The following is a 23,341-nucleotide window of genomic DNA, read 5'->3' as shown; positions in this document are numbered from 1 at the left end:
CTGTACCACAAATCTGAGGTACTCCTGGTGAGGATGGTAAATGGGGACATGCAGGTAAGCATCCTTGATGTCCAGAGATACCATGTAATCTCCCTCTTCCAGGCTTGCAATAATCGCCCTGAGCGATTCCATCTTGAACTTGAATTTTCTTAAATATGTGTTCAATGATTTCAAATTTAAAATGGGTCTCACCGAACCGTCCGGTTTCGGTACCACAAACATTGTGGAATAGTAACCCCGTCCTTGTTGAAGTAGGGGCACCTTGATTATCACCTGCTGGGAATACAGCTTGTGAATTGCCTCTAACACAGCCTCCCTTTCTGAAGGAGTCGTTGGTAAGGCAGATTTGAGGAAACGGCGGGGGGGGGATGTCTCGAATTCCAGCCTGTACCCCCGAGATACCACTTGAAGGATCCAGGGATCTACCTGTGAGCGAGCCCACTGATTGCTGAAGTTTTTGAGACGGCCCCCCACCGTACCTGGCTCCGCCTGCTGAGCCCCAGCGTCATGCGGCGGACTTAGCAGAAGAAGCGGGGGAGGACTTTTGTTCCTGCGAAGTGGCTGTATGCTGCAGCTTTTTTCCCCTAACTCTGCCTCTGGGCAGAAAGGACGCGCCTCTACCCAGTCTGCTCTTTTGGGGGCGAAAGGACTGCACCTGATAATACGGTGCTCTCTTTGGTTGTGAGGGGACATGTGGCAAAAATGCTGACTTCCCAGCTGTTGCTGTGGACACTAAGTCTGAAAGACCATCCCCGAACAACTCCTCACCCTTTATAAGGCAAAACTTCCATGTGCCTTTTAGAATCTGCATCACCTGTACACTGCCGGGTCCATAACCCTCTCCTGGCACAAATGGACAATGCACTTATTCTAGATGCCAGCCGGCAGATCTCCCTCTGTGCATCTCTCATGTATAAGACTGAGTCTTTTATATGCTCTACGGTTAGCAATATAGTGTCCCGGTCTAGGGTGTCAATATTTTCCGACAGGGAATCTGACCAAGCAGCAGCAGCAGCACTGCACATCCAGGCTGAAGCAATAGCTGGTCTCAGTATAACACCAGTGTGTGTATATATAGACTTCAGGATAGTCTCCTGCTTTCTATCAGCAGGTTCCTTTAGGGCGGCCGTATCCGGAGACTGTAGTGCCACCTTTTTAGACAAACGTGTGAGCGCTTTATCCACCCTAGGGGGAGTTTCCCAACGTGACCTATCCTCTGGCGAGAAAGGGAACGCCATTAGTATTTTTTTTTTTGAAATTACCAATTTTTTTTTCGGGGAAAGCCCACGCTTCTTCACACACATCATTCAATTCCTCAGATGGGGGAAAAACTATTGGTAGTTTTTTCACCCCAAACATAATACCCTTTTTTGAGGTACCTGGGTTTATATCAGAAAGGTGTAATACCTCTTTCATTGCCTCAATCATGCAACGAATGGCCCTAGTGGACATTAAATTTGACTCATCGTCGTCGACACTGGCATCAGTATCCGTGTCGACATCTGTGTCTGCCATCTGAGGTAGTGGGCGTTTCAGAGCCCCTGACGGCCCTAGAATTGTCTGGGCAGGCACGAGCTGAGAAGCCGGCTGTCCCGCATTTGGCATGTCGTCAAATTTTTTATGTAAGGAGTCGACACTTGCACGTAATTCCTTCCATAAGTCCATCCACTCAGGTGTCTGCCCCGCAGGGGGTGACATCACATTTATAGGCATCTGCTCCGCCTCCACATAAGCCTCCTCATCAAACATGTCGACACAGCCATACCGACACACCGCACACACACAGGGAATGCTCTTAAAGGAGACAGGACCCCACAAAAGCCCTTTGGGGAGACAGAGAGAGAGTATGCCAGCACACACCAGAGCGCTATAATAATGCAGGGACTGAATTATGACCCTTTATAGCTGCTTATAGTATTAAACTGCGCCTAAATTTAGTGCCCCCCTCTTTTTTACCCTTTCTGTAGTGTAGACTGCAGGGGAGAGTCAGGGAGCTTCCTTCCAGCGGAACTGTGAGGGAAAAATGGCGCCAGTGTGCTGAGGGAGATGGCTCCGCCCCTTTTTCGGCTGACTTTTCTCCCGCTTTTTTCTGTATTCTGGCAGGGGTAATTACCACATATATAGCCTCTGGGGCTATATATTGTGGTTATTTTGCCAGCCAAGGTGTTTTTATTGCTGCTCAGGGCGCCCCCCCCCAAGCGCCCTGCACCCTCAGTGACCGGAGTGTGAAGTGTGTATGAGGAGCAATGGCGCACAGCTGCAGTGCTGTGCGCTACCTTGGTGAAGACTGAAGTCTTCTGCCGCCGATTTTCCGGACCATCTTCATGCTTCTGGCTCTGTAAGGGGGACGTCGGCGCGGCTCCGGGAACGAACACCAAGGACGGGTCCTGCGGTCGATCCCTCTGGAGCTAATGGTGTCCAGTAGCCTAAGAAGCCCAAGCTAGCTGCAAGCAGGTAGGTTCGCTTCTTCTCCCCTTAGTCCCTCGATGCAGTGAGCCTGTTGCCAGCAGGTCTCACTGTAAAATAAAAAACCTAATTTAAACTTTCTTTCTAGAAGTTCAGGAGAGCCCCTAGTGTGCAACCAGCTCGGGCCGGGCACAGAAATCTAACTGAGGTCTGGAGGAGGGGCATAGAGGGAGGAGCCAGTGCACACCAGATAGTACCAAATCTTTCTTATAGAGTGCCCAGTCTCCTGCGGAGCCCGTCTATTCCCCATGGTCCTTACGGAGTTCCCAGCATCCACTAGGACGTCAGAGAAAACAGGAAATGGGAGGAAACAATGCATGATGGGAATTGAAAGATATTCAATATTGGATTCAAAAGCATGTACCTATATACATTGATGATAAAAGATACCTTTATGTGCTTCTTTTTACTCTCCTTGATGTGAGTTTTGGTACGCCTTACTCTGCATTCAGTTGGTGGTGAGACCCTATCCTTTCTTCTATCAAAGTTTAACATCACACCAGGGCTCCATTTCCAGGACACCATGAAATAGATCCGTTTCAATATTACTACACATTGGATTTCCCATTTCTTTTTTGTTTTGCATATCCGTTGTGGACATTTGGCTCAAGACGAGTGACCCAAGTACTTTTGTTTGAAAAAACCAGACCGTATTGTTAAATTTCTTTATTCCATTTCTTCACTTTTTATTTCTCACATTTTATTATTTTTTATTGGGCGCCTTTGATCATCACTCTTCCTTTGTTTTATTAGTTCTTCCTCTGATGCCTGAACCCATGCTTCAATAACTTTAGCAGCCCAGAAGGCAGCAATAGTGGGTCTGTGTACTGCACCTGTCGGAGTTAATAGATTTTAGGCATCCCTCCACAGGTTTATCTGTTGGTTCCTTCAATGAAGTGACAGTGGTGACAGGCAGAGTGGATTACACCACTAGGCGGGTGACATGAGAATCCATCAGCGGTGAATTTTTCCACTTGTTACATAACTCTGCAGGGAGCGGATAGCGAGCTAAGGCCCGTTTGTAGAAAGGGAATGTCTTTCCTGGATTAGACCAGTGTTCCTGCCTGATGTCTACCAAATGGTCAGAATGGGGCAACAGATTTTTAGCCACCTTCTGCCATTTAAACATGTCAGTTTTCTTTGTGACAGTAGTGGGTTACTCATCATCAGTGATTTGTAGGATTTGCTTAATAGCAACCACTAGAGCAGGGACGTCAATTTGCATTGTGGAATCCTTGGCAGAAATGCCTGATTCAGTGTCTGACAGGACAGTATGCTCCACCCCCTCCTCAGATGAAACATCTGAAAGATTTTTGGATTGTGAGGAAGAAGCAGCCCGCTTAGATGACCCAGCAACACGGGAGTGACCTGGAGTAAGTTTTTGTCTGACCAAGGAATGAGTTAACTGCTGCAACTGGTTAGACAAGTTTTCTGCCCAAGGTGGAATAACCATAGGTACTATTTGAGGCTGTAATGGTACAGGAGGTCGTTCCACTAGAGTACCCAGTAGCTTTGAGAACACTGCCCAGGGTGGCTTCTGATTGGGTGCAGGAGCTGCGGACTGACTAAAGGGTGTATAGAGGGAGTACAGGGACCATCATAGACAGCTTCCCCTCTGGTAAATCTTTGGTGCATGCACTGCATGATCAGGAGCGTCCACAGACTTACTGCCCTTTCTGTTAGACATAGTACACAAATGCAACACAGAGCGGTTTAGTACAATGAAGGCAGACAGAGTATAATACCTGCGAATAAATCCGGTATTATGTGATAGAGTACACAGTAAAATACACTTAATAGGTAAATACTGTGACACACTATATAATCGACTCTGACGCACCTAGGGGGTAATTCTGAGTTGATCGCAGCAGGAACTTTGTAAGCAGTTGGGTACAGAATATAGAACAGAATATAGGCCCTCATTCCGAGTTGATCGGTCGCAAGGCGAATTTAGCAGAGTTACACACGCTAAGCCGCCGCCTACTGGGAGTGTATCTTAGCATCTTAAAATTGCGACCGATGTATTCGCAATATTGCGATCACAAACTACTTAGCAGTTTTAGAGTAGCTCCACACTTACTCTGCCTGTGCGATCAGTTCAGTGCTTGTCGTTCCTGGTTTGACGTCACAAACACACCCAGCGTTCGCCCAACCACTCCCCCGTTTCTCCGGCCACTCCTGCGTTTTTTCCGGAAACGGTAGCGTTTTCATCCACACGCCCATAAAACGCTGTGTTTCCGCCCAGTAACACCCATTTCCTGTCAATCACATTACGATCGCCGGAGCGATGAAAAAGCCGTGAGTAAAAATACTATCTTCATAGCAAAGATACTTGGCGCAGTCGCAGTGCGAATATTGCGCATGCGCACTAAGCGGAATTTCACTGCGATGCGATGAAAAATACCGAGCGAACGACTCGGAATGAGGGCCATAGTGATAGAGTTCTGGGAAACACTGAAAGTGAAACCTCACAGCAGATACAGGCACACACAGTTACATTAGCAATGCAGATAATTATTAATATGACAATAAAACTGCACTGAACTTATATATGTGCATATAACACAGCGTGGTCCAAGACCGGAGGTACACATCAGAATACTCGTACAATATATTCTGTAATTGGTACACTTTTTCTAAACTAATGCTGTCCGTATAGAGACATATGAAATACGCAAGTGTTTGTAAAGTCACAGCGCTGTATACAGGTGGCTTTACAAGGGAGACCTTGCCCTGCAGTCCAAAGATGGCGCCCTGCATTTCAGTCAGGGAGTGAGGGCAAGTGTGAGGAAGCTCCAGGGTGGGAAAATCTGCAGTAGATGTCGCTCTGGGCCAGGGAGGGGCTACAGGTCAAGCCTCGACTCCACTATGCTGGTCTTCCACCACAGGTATTAGTGAGCATTATTAAATGGGGTGTTAGTACGCCTAATCTGTGCTCTATTGCCCTGGTGGTCTAGTGGGGTCCCTGCTCGGTGACAGTGTCCACGCCAGCGTTGCAGTCCGTCTCCCTAGACTGCGATCGCAACTCGATTTAATGATGGGTCCCGTCTGGGGGACCCTCTTACCTCCTCCCCGTAGCAGCCACGTGAACCAGGAGAGCGTCTGTGACTGTGTGCCTAAAGCCGTAGCGTCTCCGCCGCAAGTACCCGGGAACAGGCTGTGGGATTATGTGACGCCGCTTAGGAGGTGATGGAGACGCAGCGCTGAATGTCACTCTGACATGTAACAGCGCTGCGGCCCTTGAAGTCTTCTTAGAAAGCTTTTTCAGGGCAGCCCAGTGCAGCCCCCCCCCCTGTTAGGGGACCTGCTGCTACAGGCACCAACTCGAAACTGAACTCAGTGCCTGGAGGCGGGGTTACAGAGGAGGCCCCAATACAACCTGGGACAGTCTAAAGCTTTAGCCTGTTTGTTCCTCTGGATCAAGATCCACTCTGTGACCAGATGTATTCCCTGTGGAACACAGTTTACCCTGCTGCAGAAAATACAATTGCCTTTTATTGGTTGCTGACATTAGAGCTAATGCAACAAACCGGTATTGTAAACCTGAAAATATGTCTGCAGCGTGTTACAAAGTCTGATTTTACCTAATTTTACCTAATTGAGGATACAGGTGTCCTCATATACCTATAATTTTGTATTATACAGTATGGTATGCCTGACGTGATTCTTTTGTGCATGCAAAAAATAGCATAATGATGCAGGTCACTAATATCAGACCTGTGATATGCGGTCTTATGTCTTACCCTAGATTGAGAACTTTTCCTCTTTTTTTGCATCTTAGTCCAATTATAGTATACTAAGTACTAAGGATTATTATCCTGGAACATCTAGGTTGCAAAAATCGATGTTGCACTAGACAGGGCTATTTAGTACAATTTGAGGATAAGTGAATGTGGACACATCTGTGCATAAAAACACCTGGATAGTTAATAGTCAAAACTGGATGTGACAAAATTACTTCATGAGACAGTGTCAAATTAATCAGTGCAGAAAAAGATGTATCAGATTGCAATGCAATTAAAATGCACAGTCACACAAAAAAACACGCTCAGCGCTAGCTGGGACCTGACATGCTGAGTAAGGATGTTTGGCACGACTGCAACAATAGTGTAGGAGGACACAAATGTATGTACAAATAACAGAATGTTTAATGCTCCATTTCTACAACATTAAATGGTATTTGATATAAATATACCTTATATAGCTCCTCATCAAATTGGCTCAGCTGAGCTACCTCCTGCATTACTTCTTTCCTCATGAAAAATGGTGTATAGATAGGAGTGTAGTCTTTATCAGACAGAGACTGAAGTGCACACTGGATAATAGCCTGTTCCAAGAATACCAGTGGACCCTGTCCGAAAGAAAACAAATACATATAAAAAGCAGCAAATATGGACACTTTGTCTCTGAACTATTCCCCATTGCTTTATATTATTTTTAATTTGGTCTCTCTTCCCTCTTGGTTATACCTTTCGGGTTGCCACTCAATACCTTTTTTTCTCTCCTATTCTTTCTTCAATTTATTTTGTGCATACTGTACATACAGTAGTGTCTATACCTACAGAAAATCACAATAGCTTGCTCACCACGAAATTTGACTGAACTTAAACAATTCTGCAAGAAACAATTTGAAAATGTATCAATCTAGTCGCTCATGGTAGTTAGAGACACACACACACACACACACACACACACACACACACACACACACACACACACACACAAGACTTATGGCTGTTGCTACTAAATCACATTTCCAACAGATATTCTAGTTTTTTACTTTTTCTTTTCTTTCAGAAGGGATAAAAAATTTTTTTCTCATTGCTTGAATAATAAAATAGGAAATGATCTGGAAAGAGAGGATTGTTAGCATGTACCGTTGGATTGTTATCTCTGAATATGACTGGGGGACAATGGACCAAGGGGTTGCCATTGGGGACCAAGCAGCTGGAACTTAAACTTAAAAAACGTATAGCTTTAAACATAAGTTCCTCCCTTCTGCAACTCCAATGAAGCCAGTACAACTTCAAAAGGGTACAGGAGAAACAGTAACCCAGTGAAACTGTTGACATTTTTTTTTTTTTAAACGGAACAGTAGGGAAACGACAGTCAAGACAAACCACCACACAACTGAACTGAACAGTTTCAGAGACAAGGATTCAACAGCAAGTACCTTTTCTGTCTGATCCAAGCTGCAGTGACACTGAACCATGGGACGTTCGAACAGCCACCCTCAGGGGAGGGAAAACGAAGGCTGCCAAACTGTACCTCCAAAGTTGGCGTTAATACATGCAAAAACATGAAAACAAATTAAAAAGAGCGAATGTGTGGACGGAGGACCAGGTAGTTGTCTGACACAGCTGCTTAGTGGAAGCCCCATGTTGCGCAACCCAGGAAGTTGCCACCGCTTTAGTAGAATGAGCTGATAACCTGTCTGATGATGCATGCTTCGCACTAAAATAAGCTTGAATGAGACAAAAAGGATCCACTGTGCAATGATCTGCTTCGTAGATGGCCAACCACGTTTGTGAGCATCATGAAGAACTAGAAGAGAATCTGTACAGCGACCAAAGTGCTACTTCTGAGTACCCTGACTACATCTAACAGAGCTAGATCTTCCTGGTCCTGGGAAGTTGTTAAAGGAGAAAACACTTGAAAGACAATTTTCGGGTTATGTGAAAAATAGAGTTTTAATTACCTACCGGTAAATCCTTTTCTCGTAGTCGTAGAGGATACTGGGGTCCATTTAGTACCATGGGGTATAGACTGGACCACTAGGAGCCGTGGGCATTTAAAAAAATTAATAGTGCGGGCTGGCTCCTCCCTCTATGCCCCTCCTACAAGATTCAGTCTAGAAACTGTGCCTGAGGAGACGGACATACTTTGAGAGAAGGATTTAACACAATAGTGGTGAGCTACGAACCAGCACACACCAAACAAGAGGACAGCCATGCTAACCAAACTTGAACAGGAACAGCAACGGCTGAATCCATAACAATACTTAACTTAAGTAACAGTGCAGGAAACATGAAGCACTGGGCGGGCGCCCAGTATCCTCTATGGACTACGAGAAAATGATTTACTGGTAGGTAATTAAAATCCTATTTTCTCTTACGTCCTAGAGGATACTGGGGTCCATTTAGTACCATGGGGATGTATCAAAGCTACCAAACCGGGTGGGAGAGTGCTGAGGTTCCTGCAGAACTGACTGACCAAACTGAAAGTCCTCAGAGGCCAAAGTATTGAACTTGTAGAATTTGGCAAACGTGTTTGAACGTGACCAAGTAGCTGCTTGGCAGAGCTGTAAAGCAGAGACACGCCGGGCAGCCGCCGAGGAAGAATTGGATTTATATGTTGATTAATTTATTATTACTGTACAGCGCTGCTACCTTGTTTGTTGCCGAGGAAGAACCCACTGACCTAGTCGAGTGGGCCTGTACAGATTTTGGACATGCAAACTTGCCGTGGAATAAGCATGCTGGATACTAAACATAACAAAAGTAAACAACCTGGGTTGAAATAGGGCGCTGTTTGGGTTGCGTTTCTAAATGGAAGCTGCTGCCTGGAGTAGGCTAGTCACACCTACAATATACATGGTAAGGAAGCTAATCATGAAATGGATGGATTGTCTAGTTTTACCACCCTGGATATTGGTGCATTTTACCACTGACTGGATTACCAATGCCTTTTCCAATGGAAGGAAAACTCTCATTGCTTCCCTGTCCAGTATCATTCCCAGAAATGGAAGTTTCCTTGTTGGTTCCAGGTGAGATTTTGATTAGTTCAGAATCCACCCGTGATCCTGGAGCAGTCGAGTCGAAATTGCAATGCTGTCCATAAGTCTCTCCCTGGATGATGCTTTTATCAGCAGGTCGTCCAGGTACAGAATTATGTTCACTCCCTGCCTGCGGGGGAGGAACATTATCCCCGCCATGACCTTCGTGAACACCCGTGGTGCTGTCGAGAGGCCAAAGGAACTGGTAGCTGTCGAGAGGCCAAAGGAACTGGTAGTGACAGTCCTGTAATGCAAACCTTGGATAAGCCTGATGAGGCGGCCAGATTGGGATGTGAAGGTACGCATACTTGATATCCAGAGACGCCAAGAATTCCCCTTCCTCCAGACCTGAGATCACCGCTCTGAGAGACTCCATCTTGAATTTGAAGACCCGCAAATAAGGGCTCAGGGATTTGAGGTTTAAAATGAGTCTTCCGAGCCATCCGGTTTCGGAACCACAAACAGGTTGGGATAGTAACCTTTGTTCTGTAAGTGAGGTGAAACTGGAACAATGACCTGAGTCTGTACCAATTTTTGTATTGCTGCCTGTAAGGTTATACTTGCTTCTGCAGAAGCTGGTAAGCCTAATTTGAAGAATCTGTGAGGTGGGAGTTCCTGAAACTCCAGTCTGTAACCCTGGGTGACAAGATCTGTAACCCAGGGATCTAGGCCTGATCTGATGTTTCCCATAAGTGACTGATATATCTTAAATGAGCTCCCACCTGCCTGTCTTCCAGGCAGTGCCTTCCACCGTCATGCTGAAAGCTTTGAGGAAGCAGAGTCAGGGGTCTGTTCCTTTGAACTTGTAGGTGCAGGTTTTCTGGGTTTACTTCTATTACCTTTGAAGGTAGTAGAATTACCTTTAGATTTACCTTTGAATTTTGCTGTCTGAAAGGACTGCAGTGTTGGAGCCGTGTAGGTTTTCCTAGCTTGGGGTGCTGCTGAAGGAAGGTATGTAGACTTACCCGCCGTAGCCTTGGATATCCACGTATCCAGTTAATCCCCAAACAGGGTTTCACCTGTGAAAGGTAGGCTTTCCACACCCTTCCTGGAATCCGCATTCCACTGACGTAGCCAAAAGCCCCTGCGTGCTGACACCGCCATGGCCATGAAGCGTGCGTGGAGTAAGCCTCTCTCTTTTAAGGCCTCGACCATAAAATTAGCAGAGTCCTGTATATGTTGTAGGAGTAAAACTATCTCCCCCCTGTGTAAGGAATCTAGGTCCTCTATCAGAGTACCTTACCATTTGGAAATAGAAAAGAGATCCAAACGCAAGCTATAGTGGGTCTCTGGGCCACCCCCATAGCCGTGTACAGAGATTTGAGAGTGGTCTCAATCTTGCATTCAGTCGTGTCCTTTAAGGAGGCTGCACCTGGGACCGGTAAGATTATCTTATGGGACAACCTAGAAATTGAGGCATCAACAATTGGCGGGACTTCCCACTTTTTCCTATCATCCTGTGGAAAAGGTAAAGATGCTATTAACCGTTTAGGGATCTGAATCTTTTTGTCAGGATTGACTCAAGTTTCTTCAAATAGAGAAGTTAACTCCTTAGATGTACGGAAAGTAGCAGAGGATATCTTTTTCAAATAAAAATTAGATTCCTCAGAATTAGGAATGTGTAGGACCTCCCCAATAGCCTCTATTAGGGCCTGTATTCCCTGTGACAGAACTGCATAGCCCCAACCCAAAACCACATCAGCATCATCGGTGTCAGTATGCAGGATTTGGGCCAGTGTACGCTTTTGTAGACAAATGGCAGGGGTCTGAGACACTGGTATGGGCACTGAGTCCCTATTCATCAGGTCAACCATACACTGTCTTAAGTATTGTGTCTCTTTCTCAGTTTGGGACAATTTATGAGAAATATTTGAAATCATCCCTTTTATTGAATCTAACCACACTGGTTCCGACCCACTAGCCTGAGAAGGTGTACTATCTTGAGTACACTGTAGTGATCCCCCTGGATCACTACAGAGCCCTACATAGAGCCCTACTAGGAAGACACAGAGTATGATGGAGCCAGCCACAATTAGAGTCAGCCGGATCGCAAACTAAGTACCCTTAAGCTTAGTATACTATTATTGCTCTCCCCCCCCATTTGCTATAACCCCGTGGTACCGCTGAGGTAAACTGGAGTCTTTAAGGAGGAGCTGCGCTGTCCCTGTGAGACTGTTCAGTGAGATCTGCAGAGGGAAAATGGCGCTGGTGAGCTGCTGGATCCGCGCATAGTGAAGCCCCGTCGCCTTAATGGCACGCGGTCTTCCTGTTTTTTTTATACTGGCCTGAGGTGTTGTGTGCGCTTACCAGTGGGTTAAAACCCCTGTAAGCCTTTGTGCCAGTGTGGATATTATGCCACCCAGCACTGCCTGAAAATAACAAACAGAAAATAAATGCAGAAAACTCTTCAGGAGCTTCCCTAAGTGTGACCGGCTCCTCCGAGCACATTTTGTAAACTGAGTATGGTAGGAGGGGTATAGAGGGAGGAGCCAGCCCACACTATTAATCTCTTAAAGTGCCCAAGGCTCCTAGTGGACCAGTCTATACCCCATGGTACTAAATGGACCTCAGTATCCTCTAGGACGCAAGAGAAAGCTGAAACAACCTTAGGTTAGAATGAAGGATCCGTACGGAGAACGTCTCTATCATCATGAAAAATGACAAAGGGTGGCTGCAAGACAAAGCAGCACTTAACTTGAAAACACGCCAAGCTGAGGCAATGGCTATTAGGTAGAACAACTTCCAAATGACAATCTTAAAATCAACTTAATCTAAAAGCTAAACTTTTCTGAGAGTCGGGAAGATCAGATTAGGATCCCACGGAGCTACCAGCACCTGCAACTCACCTTACAAAAAAAACTGAACTTCTGGAACAAGCACCAAACGCTGCTTGAAAAAACAAAACAAAAACTGACAGAGTAGAAATTTGTACCTTCAAAAGAATGAAGCTGTAAGCCAGCTTCCAATCCTCCCTGAAGGTACTCTAAGAAACAAGAGAGGTGAAACCTTGTCAAAGATGCAGCTCTTCCAAACCCTGTGGTGATTGAGACATTAAAATGGTTTCTGGGCACGTACATACCACTGAAGGATAAAAACCCTTGGCAGTTGTGACAATAGGCCATGAGGCCCACTTGTGGAATATACCACTTCTGAACCAATGGCTGAAAGATATCCAGATGGAGTGAACACTCCCCCAAAAGAAACGTGGACCTGCTCTGGTAATCGGTCTCCAAATTTTCCAAGCACGCTGGTTCATAAATCTCTGCCCAGGAAAGAATATGACACCTGCACTCCAATTGGCACGCTGATTGATGTATGCCACTGCTGTGGCATTGTCTGACTGAATTTTACTGGATATCCGGCCAGGAAAGACTGGGCTTGAAAGAGTCAGATGGCTCAGAGCTCGAGGACATTGATCGGAAGAGTCGATATCGATGGCGACAAAAGGCCTTGTAGGCAAAGATGTAAAGTCACGGTGACAAAAGGCCTTGTAGGCAAAGATGTAAAGTCACGGTGCCCCAACCCAAAAAGACTTGTGTCCTTGTTCACGATGACCAAAAGGAATGCCCGTGGAGCAGATGATTGAAAACCAGCCACCAATGGTGGGATTGAGAAGTGCTGGTGGACAAACTAGAAACCGAGACGAGACGGACTCCATGCACTCTGTACAACCGTGATACTGAAGTATCGCTCAAGGTGAATTTGTATCTATGAAGCCACATCGGCTTTCATTAGCAGATAGTCTATATAAGATAGGATATGGTACCTTCCTGTCACAGCAGACTCGTCACCACTGACATGAAAACAAGTGGGGCCGTGGCTATACAGAAAGGCAGAGGCTGGTCCATATAGTGGAGCTGATCCAATGTGAACCGGAGAAGAGAATTATGACCTGCACAAACAGAACCGTGAAGACGTCCAGTGAGACCAGAAATTAGTTAGCTTCCATGTTGTGGATCACCAATCGGAGAGATTCTATCTGCAAATGATCCACCCAAAGACTGGTGTTTAAGGAGTAAAAATTCAAAACCGTCCAGAACGAGCTGTTTGGTTTCCAAACAAGGAATAGGTTGGAGCAAAAACCCATTTTGGTTCTGGCGCCCGAAACAGAGCACCCCCCCCCCCCTTCCACACACACACTGCTTAGAGGAAGACACCGAAAAAGTGCTTTTCCAACAAGTAGCCAGGGCAATAATAATATCCAACTTGGGCTCAAATCCAGTGCCACCAATGAACAGAAGATATCCTAAGGAACGTTGGGAATATGAATCAGCATCCCAGGTGCAAAGCCAAAGATCCCTCTGAGCAGACATGGCCGCAGCGGAGACTCTAGACGCCGTCGGAGCTCCATCCTGCATGGCCTCACAAACAAATTCTGCTGCACACTGGTGTTGCTCGGCTAGATCCAGCCTCATGTTTCTTATCCAATGAATCTTTAAACAATGCTGAACCTTGTACTTGAAGTACAACGTGCTTAGTAAGTTGAGCCACCGTAGCATCCGCCTTGGGAGACTGTTCCAACTTAGTCATATGACCCACTACAAGTGGATAAAGAGAGACGAATTTGCGAGGGACAGAAACATTTTTAACTGCCGTTTTCCAGGATTCTTCAATAAGTTCTAACAGCTCTTTAGAAGACAGGAAATATACGTTATGGTAAGAACTTACCGTTAATAACGGTATGTCTCCTAAGTCCACAGGTTTCCACAGGATAACATTGGGATATGATGGAGCGACAGCGGATTGGTACCAAACGATCACAACCTTTCTGGCCTCCCAGAATGCATCAGGCACATCCATATAATCCAGCCCACTGACTCAGTCAAATCAGTTGTTTCCAAAGCATCTAGGCAGGAGGATTATGTAGAACCCTGTTCAGGCGAAAAACACACATGCACACTATTCCCTGTAAAAGGGAAGAGTTTAGCGAGTATAAAGATTCTCAAATCAGGTGCGTCAGGGTGGGATCCCTGTGGAAACCTGTGGACTTAGGAGAAATACCGTTATCAACGGTAAGTTCTTACCATGGGTGTAGTACGGGTAACCGGCGGTCTCCTGACCGCCGGTTACCTTACCGACGCCGGGATCCCGGCAGCATACCGACGCCGGGATCCCGGCGGGGAGGGGCGAGTGCAGCAAGCCCCTTGCGGGCTCGCTGCGCTCGCCACGCTGCGGGCTCGGTGGCGACTATTCTCACTCTATGGGTGTCGTGGACACCCACGAGTGGAAATAGTCCCTGTTGGTCGGCATGCCGACCATCGGGATAGTGAGCCGTCGGGCTCACGGAGGAGGTCATGTGACTGTCGGTCAGCCGACCGGCGGTCACATGACTACCATCCCTTACCATAACGTATATTTCTCCGGCAGGGTCCACAGGTTATCCACAGGATAACATTGGGACTTCCCAAAGCAATTTTTAGTGGTGGGGATGCTCTTGATTAATAGGAGAACCTTCCGCCAGAATTGAGCATCATGAAGGCAAAGATATCCCAGGCATAATGTCTGACTGAATGTGTTTATTGGAAGCCAAATAGCTGCCTTACATATCTATTCTGCTCAAGCACAATATTGTGCTACCCATGAAAGACCTTCCTTACATGTAGAGTGAGCAGAGACATTAGCCGGGACAGGGAGATCAGCTTAAGACTATGCTTCTGAAATAGTCATTCGAAGCCATCTTGCTAGTGTCTGTTTAGTAGCAGGCCATCTCCTCTTGTGAAAACCATAGAGGATGAAAAGAGAATTTGTCTTTCTAATTGCACTGGTACGATCCATGTAGATACTTAATGCCCGGACTACGTCCAGCGACGCATCTCCCGCAGAAAATCCCGCTTCCTGAAAAAAACGGGACTATAATATCTTCATTAAGGTGGAATATAAATCACCCCTTAGGAAGATACCCAGACCTAGTTCTGAGAACTACTTTATCTGGATAACATCAGAAAAGGAGATTAACATGACAGTACTCCTAAATCCGACACTCTTCTAGCTGATGCCATAGTCAGCCGAACAGCACTTTAGCCGTCAACCATTTAACATCCACTCCACTTAGTGGTTCAAACAGAGCAACTTGACAGGCTTTGAGGACTAGATTTAGATTCCCTGACCCTGTAGTAGGAAAAACGGGAAGGTTAAATGCGCAGCATTCCCTGGGAAAAAGTGCGCACATCCTGCAATTTGGCATTTTTTCTTTCGGAACCATACAGTCAATGCTGACACTAGTATTTCCAAGGAAGCCACCGCTAAACCTTTATCTATTCCTGTTTGGAGGAATGCAAAAACCCTGGAAAGATTTCGGGTCCATACCTCTTTCATTGTACCAATGCATATAAGTTTGCCATATTTGGTGATAAATACGAGTCAAGGAAGTATTTCCTTGCTCTGAGCCTTTGTGAGAATCTTCTGGACCTCAGTATATAGATTTCAAGAGCCATGCCCTCAAAACAGTTGATCCAGATATCTGTGATAATCAAGGACCTTGTCTTAGTCTGGGCGCAGAGGAAACAGAAAAGGTATTCAACATTTTCTGCAGATCCGTGTACCAACGCCTTCTGGGCCAAGCCGGGGTTTATTAAAATCCCGGCATCTCCTGAGTAGCAGGATAATTTGAGAAACCCATAAAAGGAATAAAATTCTCCTTAAAAAGACATCCACAAAGATCACTTCCTTTGTTACTGACTCGATAATGGCTCTTGTTCAGATGGGACACCATGAGAATTATCTCTGGTTAAGTCCATCTGTCTACCAGAGTCTAAAACGACTTTAGGGTGCAAAAGCCCATTCATTTACCTGAATGACGTGTCGACTGAGAAATCAGCTCTTCAGTTTAGGACTCCCGGAACAAACCCTGCGGACAAGGCTGAAAGATGGAGTCCTACATACTTTAGTATATGATTTACCGCCTTTCTTGCTATTTATCTACGTGTTCCTCTCTGAAAGTTGAGGTACACTACTGCCCTTTCCTTGTCCTTGCGGATCTGGACCGATCTTCCTTTAGGAATGTCCCGTGCCAGAATCAGGGCCAGTATATGGCCCGAGGTGCTAACAGATTTATTAGCAGTCAACTTTCTCTGTGGCCCCTAGTCCCCGGAATCCTCATCTTCTGGACAATGGCTCCCACAGCCCTGAAGACTGGCATTTGTTGTCAGGATCTCCCAACCGGATATCCAAAAAGGTATCCTCTGGCCTTTATACGGACAGCACCTGGTGTTCCCAGGTGGTTTCCCATCCAAGTACCTACCACTGCCCACACTGCTTAGCTTGCAAGGTCAGGTGAGATTAGCCATATCCAGTGTGGTATGGCTGTAGATGGTTATTGTCCATCTGGCCCATTTACACCCCCTGGTATTCACAGGTGGTCTCTTATCAGATAACTTAACCAGGCAAAACACTGCTTAATTTCCAACATCAAATGAGATTGGGCATATCCAGTGTGATGCGGCTGTAGATGGAGGAGATACTGAAAAAGTTTTGAGTGGAATTATGCCCACTCCATCATGTGTATTGTTAACACCATCAAACCCATCATTCGCATTGCTGCGTGAATTGATATTGTTTGACATTGTAACCACTCTCCTAGCTTTGCCTTGAATATCTTGTTCCGAGGTAACTACTTCTTCGAATTCAGTATAGCCCCACCGTGAGTTATGTTACGGAACCAGAGATGATCCCATTCATGAACCACCCGTGCCGCTGCAGACAATTTATTTGTATGTTGTAGATGACACAGAACCTTTCCTGTATTTGTGTCAGGATAGGAAGGTGGTCAAGGTATGGCAATTTTCTTAACCTGTACTAACGGCGATAAATTGCCATAATCATTTTTGGTAAATACTCTGGGGCTGTGGCTAACCCAGAGGGTAAGGCCTAACTGAAATTTTGCTGAAGGATGGTTACCTTGAGATAACACTATTGGACAGTGTTATAGGAGCCTGAAGGTAAGATTCCTGACTTATCCAAGAATACCATATAATATATTGGCTCCCCATCCAACTATGGAGTTGCCTCCATGTGACCCGTGTTACCCAAATATCTCTATTTTTGAAATGGATATTGGGGCGAGGGATTGTTTATGACCCAGGTGGGAATAACCCCCCCCGATTATGCATGGGCTACTGTAATGACTATTCCTGACAAAACATTTTCTGAATTGCTTCATGCTCTCTCGCCTACGCCTCTACCCAAGATGGACAGAGACTGAAACCTTATAGGACAATGGTTGCAGAAAAGAAAGTATAACCTTAAAAATACCGCTTCTTGCACCCAGGCATCTATCTGCAGATTGCTATCAAATCTGTGCAACTGAAGAAGTCGGCCCCTTATCCTTCTGAAATCCGCCAGAAGGAGACCCACACCATCATGCTGACGGCCTCTGGTTTGGAAGCTGGCCTCTGGTTGCCGTTGCTTCTTTTCCTTACCAAATTTTATTGTATTGGGACTGTTACGTTCCTTTATGACCGACAAGGCCAAACCAGACCCCTAGACTTGGGGTTATGTGGAAGGAAACGTGACCTTCTTGGAGTCTATTTCAGACTCTGGAATAACTGTTAACTCAAACAGAAACTTCCAGCCAAGGCAAAAATTTCCCGAACCTTCTTAGATTCTGAATCAGCTTCCCATGTATGTGAACCAAACTGTTCTTGAACAGCGATTGTTATGCTGATGCCCTAGAACCTTAGTGTCCATATGAGCTATATGGGATTCTTACTCCCTTGCAGGCGCTGAAACCTGACCCCCGGTACCTCAGCCTAATGTACCTACAGCACCTGGTATTTCAAGGTGGTCTCCCCTCCAGGAACTAACCAGGCCGAACACTGCTTAGCTTCCAAAATCTAATGAGATTGGGTTTATCCAGTATGGTGTAGCTGTAGATTGCAAGGTGAAGTCCTTGCTGGCCTATGACTGCCCCAGACAAAGACAATATGGTCTTATTCTTTTCATGGCAGAGGCCCTATAGATTTTTGCATTATCAAATGATATGCATATCTATTTTGGGAGGCACTTCCTTTTTGTAAACAGTCCCTAGTTTGAAAAAGATATTGGAATCCCATTTACCGTGCACTCTACTTTATTGGCTGTAACCCAAACTTTTTTCCTGAATTCTGCCCTCGTGCAGAGGCTGTTTTTGACTCAGGTGGGTCTTTTGGGACGTTTTAAACAGAATTGCCTTATTTTTTTACCCCCGGCTTTGCTGCCTCTATTGACAGACTAGCCTATTTTTGCTCTCATTTATTCAGCTTATTTATTTAACCGATATCTTTTACCTGTTCTTCGTATGCTAAAGTAGAGTATATAAAGCTCTCATCGTCTGATGATTATCATGTGTAGCCTGTGAAGTCTATGATTTGTTTACATTTGGTCATCAGCTTGTCTTGTTCGAGACGCTGTTGGGGATATACCACAATCAGTGAGCAGCATGTGTTAATAATAATAAGAATTTACTCACCGGTAATTCTATTTCTCGTAGTCCGTAGTGGATGCTGGGGACTCCGTAAGGACCATGGGGAATAGACGGCTCCGCAGGAGACTGGGCACATCTAAAGAAAGATTTAGGTCTATCTGGTGTGCACTGGCTCCTCCCCCTATGACCCTCCTCCAAGCCTCAGTTAGGACACTGTGCCCGGAAGATCTGACACAATAAGGAAGGATTTTGAATCCCGGGTAAGACTCATACCAGCCACACCAATCACACCGTATAACTCGTGATAGGAACCCCGGTTAACAGTATGATAACAACGGAGCCTCTGAACAGATGGCTCGCAATAACAACCCGATTTGTGTAACAATAACTATTTACAAGTATTGCAGACAATCCGCACTTGGGATGGGCGCCCAGCATCCACTACGGACTACGAGAAATAGAATTACCGGTGAGTAAATTCTTATTTTCTCTGACGTCCTAGTGGATGCTGGGGACTCCGTAAGGACCATGGGGATTATACCAAAGCTCCCAAAAGGGCGGGAGAGTGCGGATGACTCTGCAACACCGAATGAGAGAACTCCAGGTCCTCCTCAGCCAGGGTATCAAATTTGTAGAATTTTGCAAACGAGTTTGCCCCTGACCAAGTAGCAGCTCGGCAAAGTTGTAAAGCCGAGACCCCTCGGGCAGCCGCCCAAGATGAGCCCACCTTCCTTGTGGAATGGGCTTTTACAGATTTAGGCTGCGGTAGTCCCACCGCAGAATGCGCCAGCTGAATAGTGCTACAAATCCAGCGCGCGATAGTCTGCTTAGAAGCAGGAGCACCCAGTTTGTTGGGTGCATACAGGATAAACAGCGAGTCAGTTTTCCTGACTCCAGCCGTCCTGGAAACATAAATTTTCAGGGCCCTGACTACGTCCAGTAACTTGGAATCCTCCAAGTTCCTAGTAGCCGCAGGCACCACAATAGGCTGGTTCAAATGAAACGCTGATACCACCTTCGGGAGAAACTGAGGACGAGTCCTCAACTCTGCCCTATCCATATGGAAAATCAGGTAAGGGCTTTTATAGGACAAAGCCGCCAATTCTGACACACGCCTGGCCGAAGCCAGGGCCAACAGCATGACCACTTTCCACGTGAGATATTTCAAATCCACAGTCTTAAGTGGTTCAAACCAATGTGATTTCAGGAACTCCAAAACCACATTGAGATCCCAAGGTGCCACTGGGGGCACAAAAGGAGGCTGAATATGCAGAACTCCTTTGACAAAAGTCTGAACTTCAGGCAGTGAAGCCAGTTCTTTCTGGAAGAAAATCGACAGGGCCGAAATCTGGACCTTAATGGACCCCAATTTGAGGCCCAACGTCACCCCTGCTTGCAGGAAATGCAGGAATCGACCCAGTTGAAATTCCTCCGTTGGGGCCTTCCTGGCCTCACACCAAGCAACATATTTCTGCCAAATGCGGTGATAATGTTTTGCGGTGACATCCTTCCTGGCTTTGATCAGGGTAGGGATGACTTCCTCCGGAATGCCCTTTTCCTTCAGGATCCGGTGTTCAACCGCCATGCCGTCAAACGTAGCCGCGGTAAGTCTTGGAACAGACAGGGCCCCTGCTGCAGCAGGTCCTGTCTGAGCGGCAGAGGCCAAGGGTCCTCTGAAAGCATCTCTTGAAGTTCCGGGTACCAAGCTCTTCTTGGCCAATCCGGAACCACGAGTATAGTTTTCACTCCTCGCCTTCGTATTATTCTCAGTACCTTGGGAATGAGAGGCAGAGGAGGAAACACATAAACCGACTGGTACACCCACGGTGTTACTAGAGCGTCCACAGCGATCGCCTGAGGGTCCCTTGACCTGGCGCAATATCTGTGGCTTCTGCCATTGCCCTCCTGCTTCTTGTGCCGCCCTGTCTGTTTAAATGGGCGACCGCCGTGATGTTGTCTGATTGGATCAGTACCGGCTGGTTCTGAAGCAGGGGCCTTGCTTAGCTTAGGGCATTGTAAATGGCCCTTAGCTCTAGAATATTTATGTGAAGCGAAACCTCCTGATTTGACCACAGTCCTTGGAAATTTCTTCCCAGTGTGACTGCGCCCCAGCCCCGAAGGCTGGCATCCGTGGTCACCAGGACCCAGTCCTGTATTCCGAATCTGCGGCCCTCTAGTAGATGAGCCCTCTGCAGCCACCACAGCAGCGACACCCTGGTCCTTGCCGTCAGGGTTATCCGCTGTTGCATCTGGAGATGGGACCCGGACCATTTGTCCAACAGGTCCCACTGGAAAGTCCTTGCGTGGAACCTTCCGAATGGAATTGCTTCGTACGAAGCTACCATTTTTCCCAGGACTCGTGTGCATTGATGTACCGACACCTGTCCCGGTTTTAGGAGGTCTCTGACTAGAGATGACAACTCCTCGGCTTTTTCCACTGGAAGAAACACTTTTTTCTGGTCTGTGTCCAGAATCATTCCCAGGAACAGAAGACGTGTCGTCGGGACCAGCTGTGACTTTGGAATATTGAGAATCCAGCCGTGCTGTTGTAGCACTTCCCGAGAAAGTGCTACCCCCACTACAAACTGTTCCTTGGACCTCGCCTTTATCAGGAGATCGTCCAAGTACGGGATAATTAAAACTCCCTTCTTGCGAAGGAGTATCATCATTTCGGCCATTACCTTGGTAAAGACCCTCGGTGCCGTGGATAACCCAAACGGCAGCGTCTGGAACTGATAGTGACAGTCCTGTACCACAAATCTGAGGTACTCCTGGTGAGGAGGGTAAATGGGGACATCCTTGATGTCCAGGGAGACCATGTAATCCCCCTCGTCCAGGCTCGCAATAACCGCCCTCAGCGATTCCATCTTGAACTTGAACCTTTTGATATAAGTGTTCAAGGATTTTAAATTTAAGATGGGTCTCACCGAACCGTCCGGTTTCGGTACCACAAACATTGTGGAATAGTAACCCTTCCCTTGCTGAAGGAGGGGTACCTTGACAATCACTTGCTGTGAATACAGTTTTTGGATAGCCACCAACACTGCCTCCCTGGCAGAGGGAGTTGCTGGTAAGGCAGATTTTAGAAAACGGCGGGGGGGGGGGGGGGGGGGGGGGACGTCTCGAATTCCAGCCTGTACCCCTGAGATACTACTTGAAGGGTCCAGGGATCCACCTGTGAGAGAGCCCACTGTGTGCTGAAATTTCTGAGACGGGCCCCCACCGTACCCGGATCCGCCTGTGAAGCCCCAGCGTCATGCTGTGGACTTACCGGACGCGGGGGAGGACTTTTGCTCTTGGGAACTGGCTGTATGTTGCAGCTTTTTCCCTCTACCTTTGCCTCTCGGCAGAAAGGATGCGCCTCGAGCCCTCTTGTGTTTATGGGGCCGAAAGGACTGTACTTGATAATACGGTGCCTTCTTTTGCTGTGGGGTAGCCTGTGGCAAAAATGTCGATTTCCCAGCCGTAGCTGTGGAAACGAGGTCTGAAAGACCATCCCCAAACAGTTCCACCCCCTTATAAGGCAAAACTTCCATCTGCCTTTTTGAATCGGCATCACCTGACCACTGCCGAGTCCATAACCCCCTTCTGGCGGCAATGGACATTGCGCTTATTTTTTATGCCAGCCGGCAAATATCCCTCTGTGCATCACGCATGTATAAGACAGCGTCTTTTATATGCTCTACTGTCAGCAAAATAGTGTCCCTATCCAGGGTATCAATATTATCCGACAGGGAATCTGACCACGCAGCAGCAGCACTGCACATCCATGCTGATGCAATCGCTGGTCACAAAATATAATGCCCGTGTGTGTATATATAGCTTTTAGGGTAGCCTCCTGCTTTCTATCAGCAGGATCCTTTAGGGCGGCCGTATCCGGAGACGGTAGTGCCACCTGTTTTGATAAACGTGTAAGCGCTTTATCTACCCTAGGGGATGTTTCCCAACGTGACCTATCCTCTGGCGGGAAAGGGTACGCTGCTAATAACCGTTTAGAAATTATCAATTTCTTATCGGGGGAAGTCCAGGCTTCCTCACACACCTCATTTAATTCCTCAGATGCAGGAAAAACTACTGGTAGTTTTTTCTCACCGAACATAATACCCTTTTTTGTGGTACCTGGGGTACTATCAGAAATATGTAATACATTTTTCATTGCCTCAATCATGTAACGGGTGGACCTATTGGAGGGTACACTAGTCTCATCGTCGTCGACACTGGAGTCGGTATCTGTGTCGACATCTGTGTCTGCCATCTGAGGTAGCGGGCGTTTTAAAGCCCCTGATGACATTTGAGACGCTGGTACAGTCACAAGCTGAGTAGCCGGCTGTCCTATGTCGTCAAACCTTTTATGTAAGGAGCTGACACTGTCACGTAATTCCTTCCATAAGTCCATCCACACAGGTGTCGACCCCTCAGGGGGTGACAACACATTTACAGGCATTTGCTCTGCCTCCACATCATTTTCCTCATCATACATGTCGACACAGCGGTACCGACACACAGCACACACACAGGGAACGCTCTGACAGAGGACAGGACCCCACAAAGCCCTTTGGGGAGACAGAGGGAGAGTATGCCAGCACACACCAGAGCGCTATATACCACAGGGATATCACCTATAAAGAGTGTTTTCCCTTATAGCTGCATATATATATTATACTGCGCCTAAATTTGTGCCCCCCCCTCTCTTTTTTACC

General features: G+C 46.6%; 1 protein-coding gene and 1 pseudogene across 1 annotated transcript in view; both read right to left on the bottom strand.

Annotated features, from left to right (window-relative positions):
* Window positions 1–23,341, bottom strand: part of SARS1 (seryl-tRNA synthetase 1) — a 272,219-nt gene that overhangs the window by 110,463 nt on the left and 138,415 nt on the right. The window contains exon 6 of the mRNA XM_063954995.1: window positions 6,662–6,817. Within this exon, the coding sequence (XP_063811065.1) occupies window positions 6,662–6,817 (156 nt within the window). The remainder of the gene's footprint in view (window positions 1–6,661; window positions 6,818–23,341) is intronic.
* LOC135052250 (5S ribosomal RNA) lies at window positions 17,995–18,113 on the bottom strand (annotated as a pseudogene).

Source organism: Pseudophryne corroboree, chromosome 2, assembly GCF_028390025.1.
Source record: "Pseudophryne corroboree isolate aPseCor3 chromosome 2, aPseCor3.hap2, whole genome shotgun sequence".
Taxonomy (NCBI): Eukaryota; Metazoa; Chordata; class Amphibia; order Anura; family Myobatrachidae; genus Pseudophryne; species Pseudophryne corroboree.
This window is presented reverse-complemented; position numbering and strand designations above follow the sequence as displayed.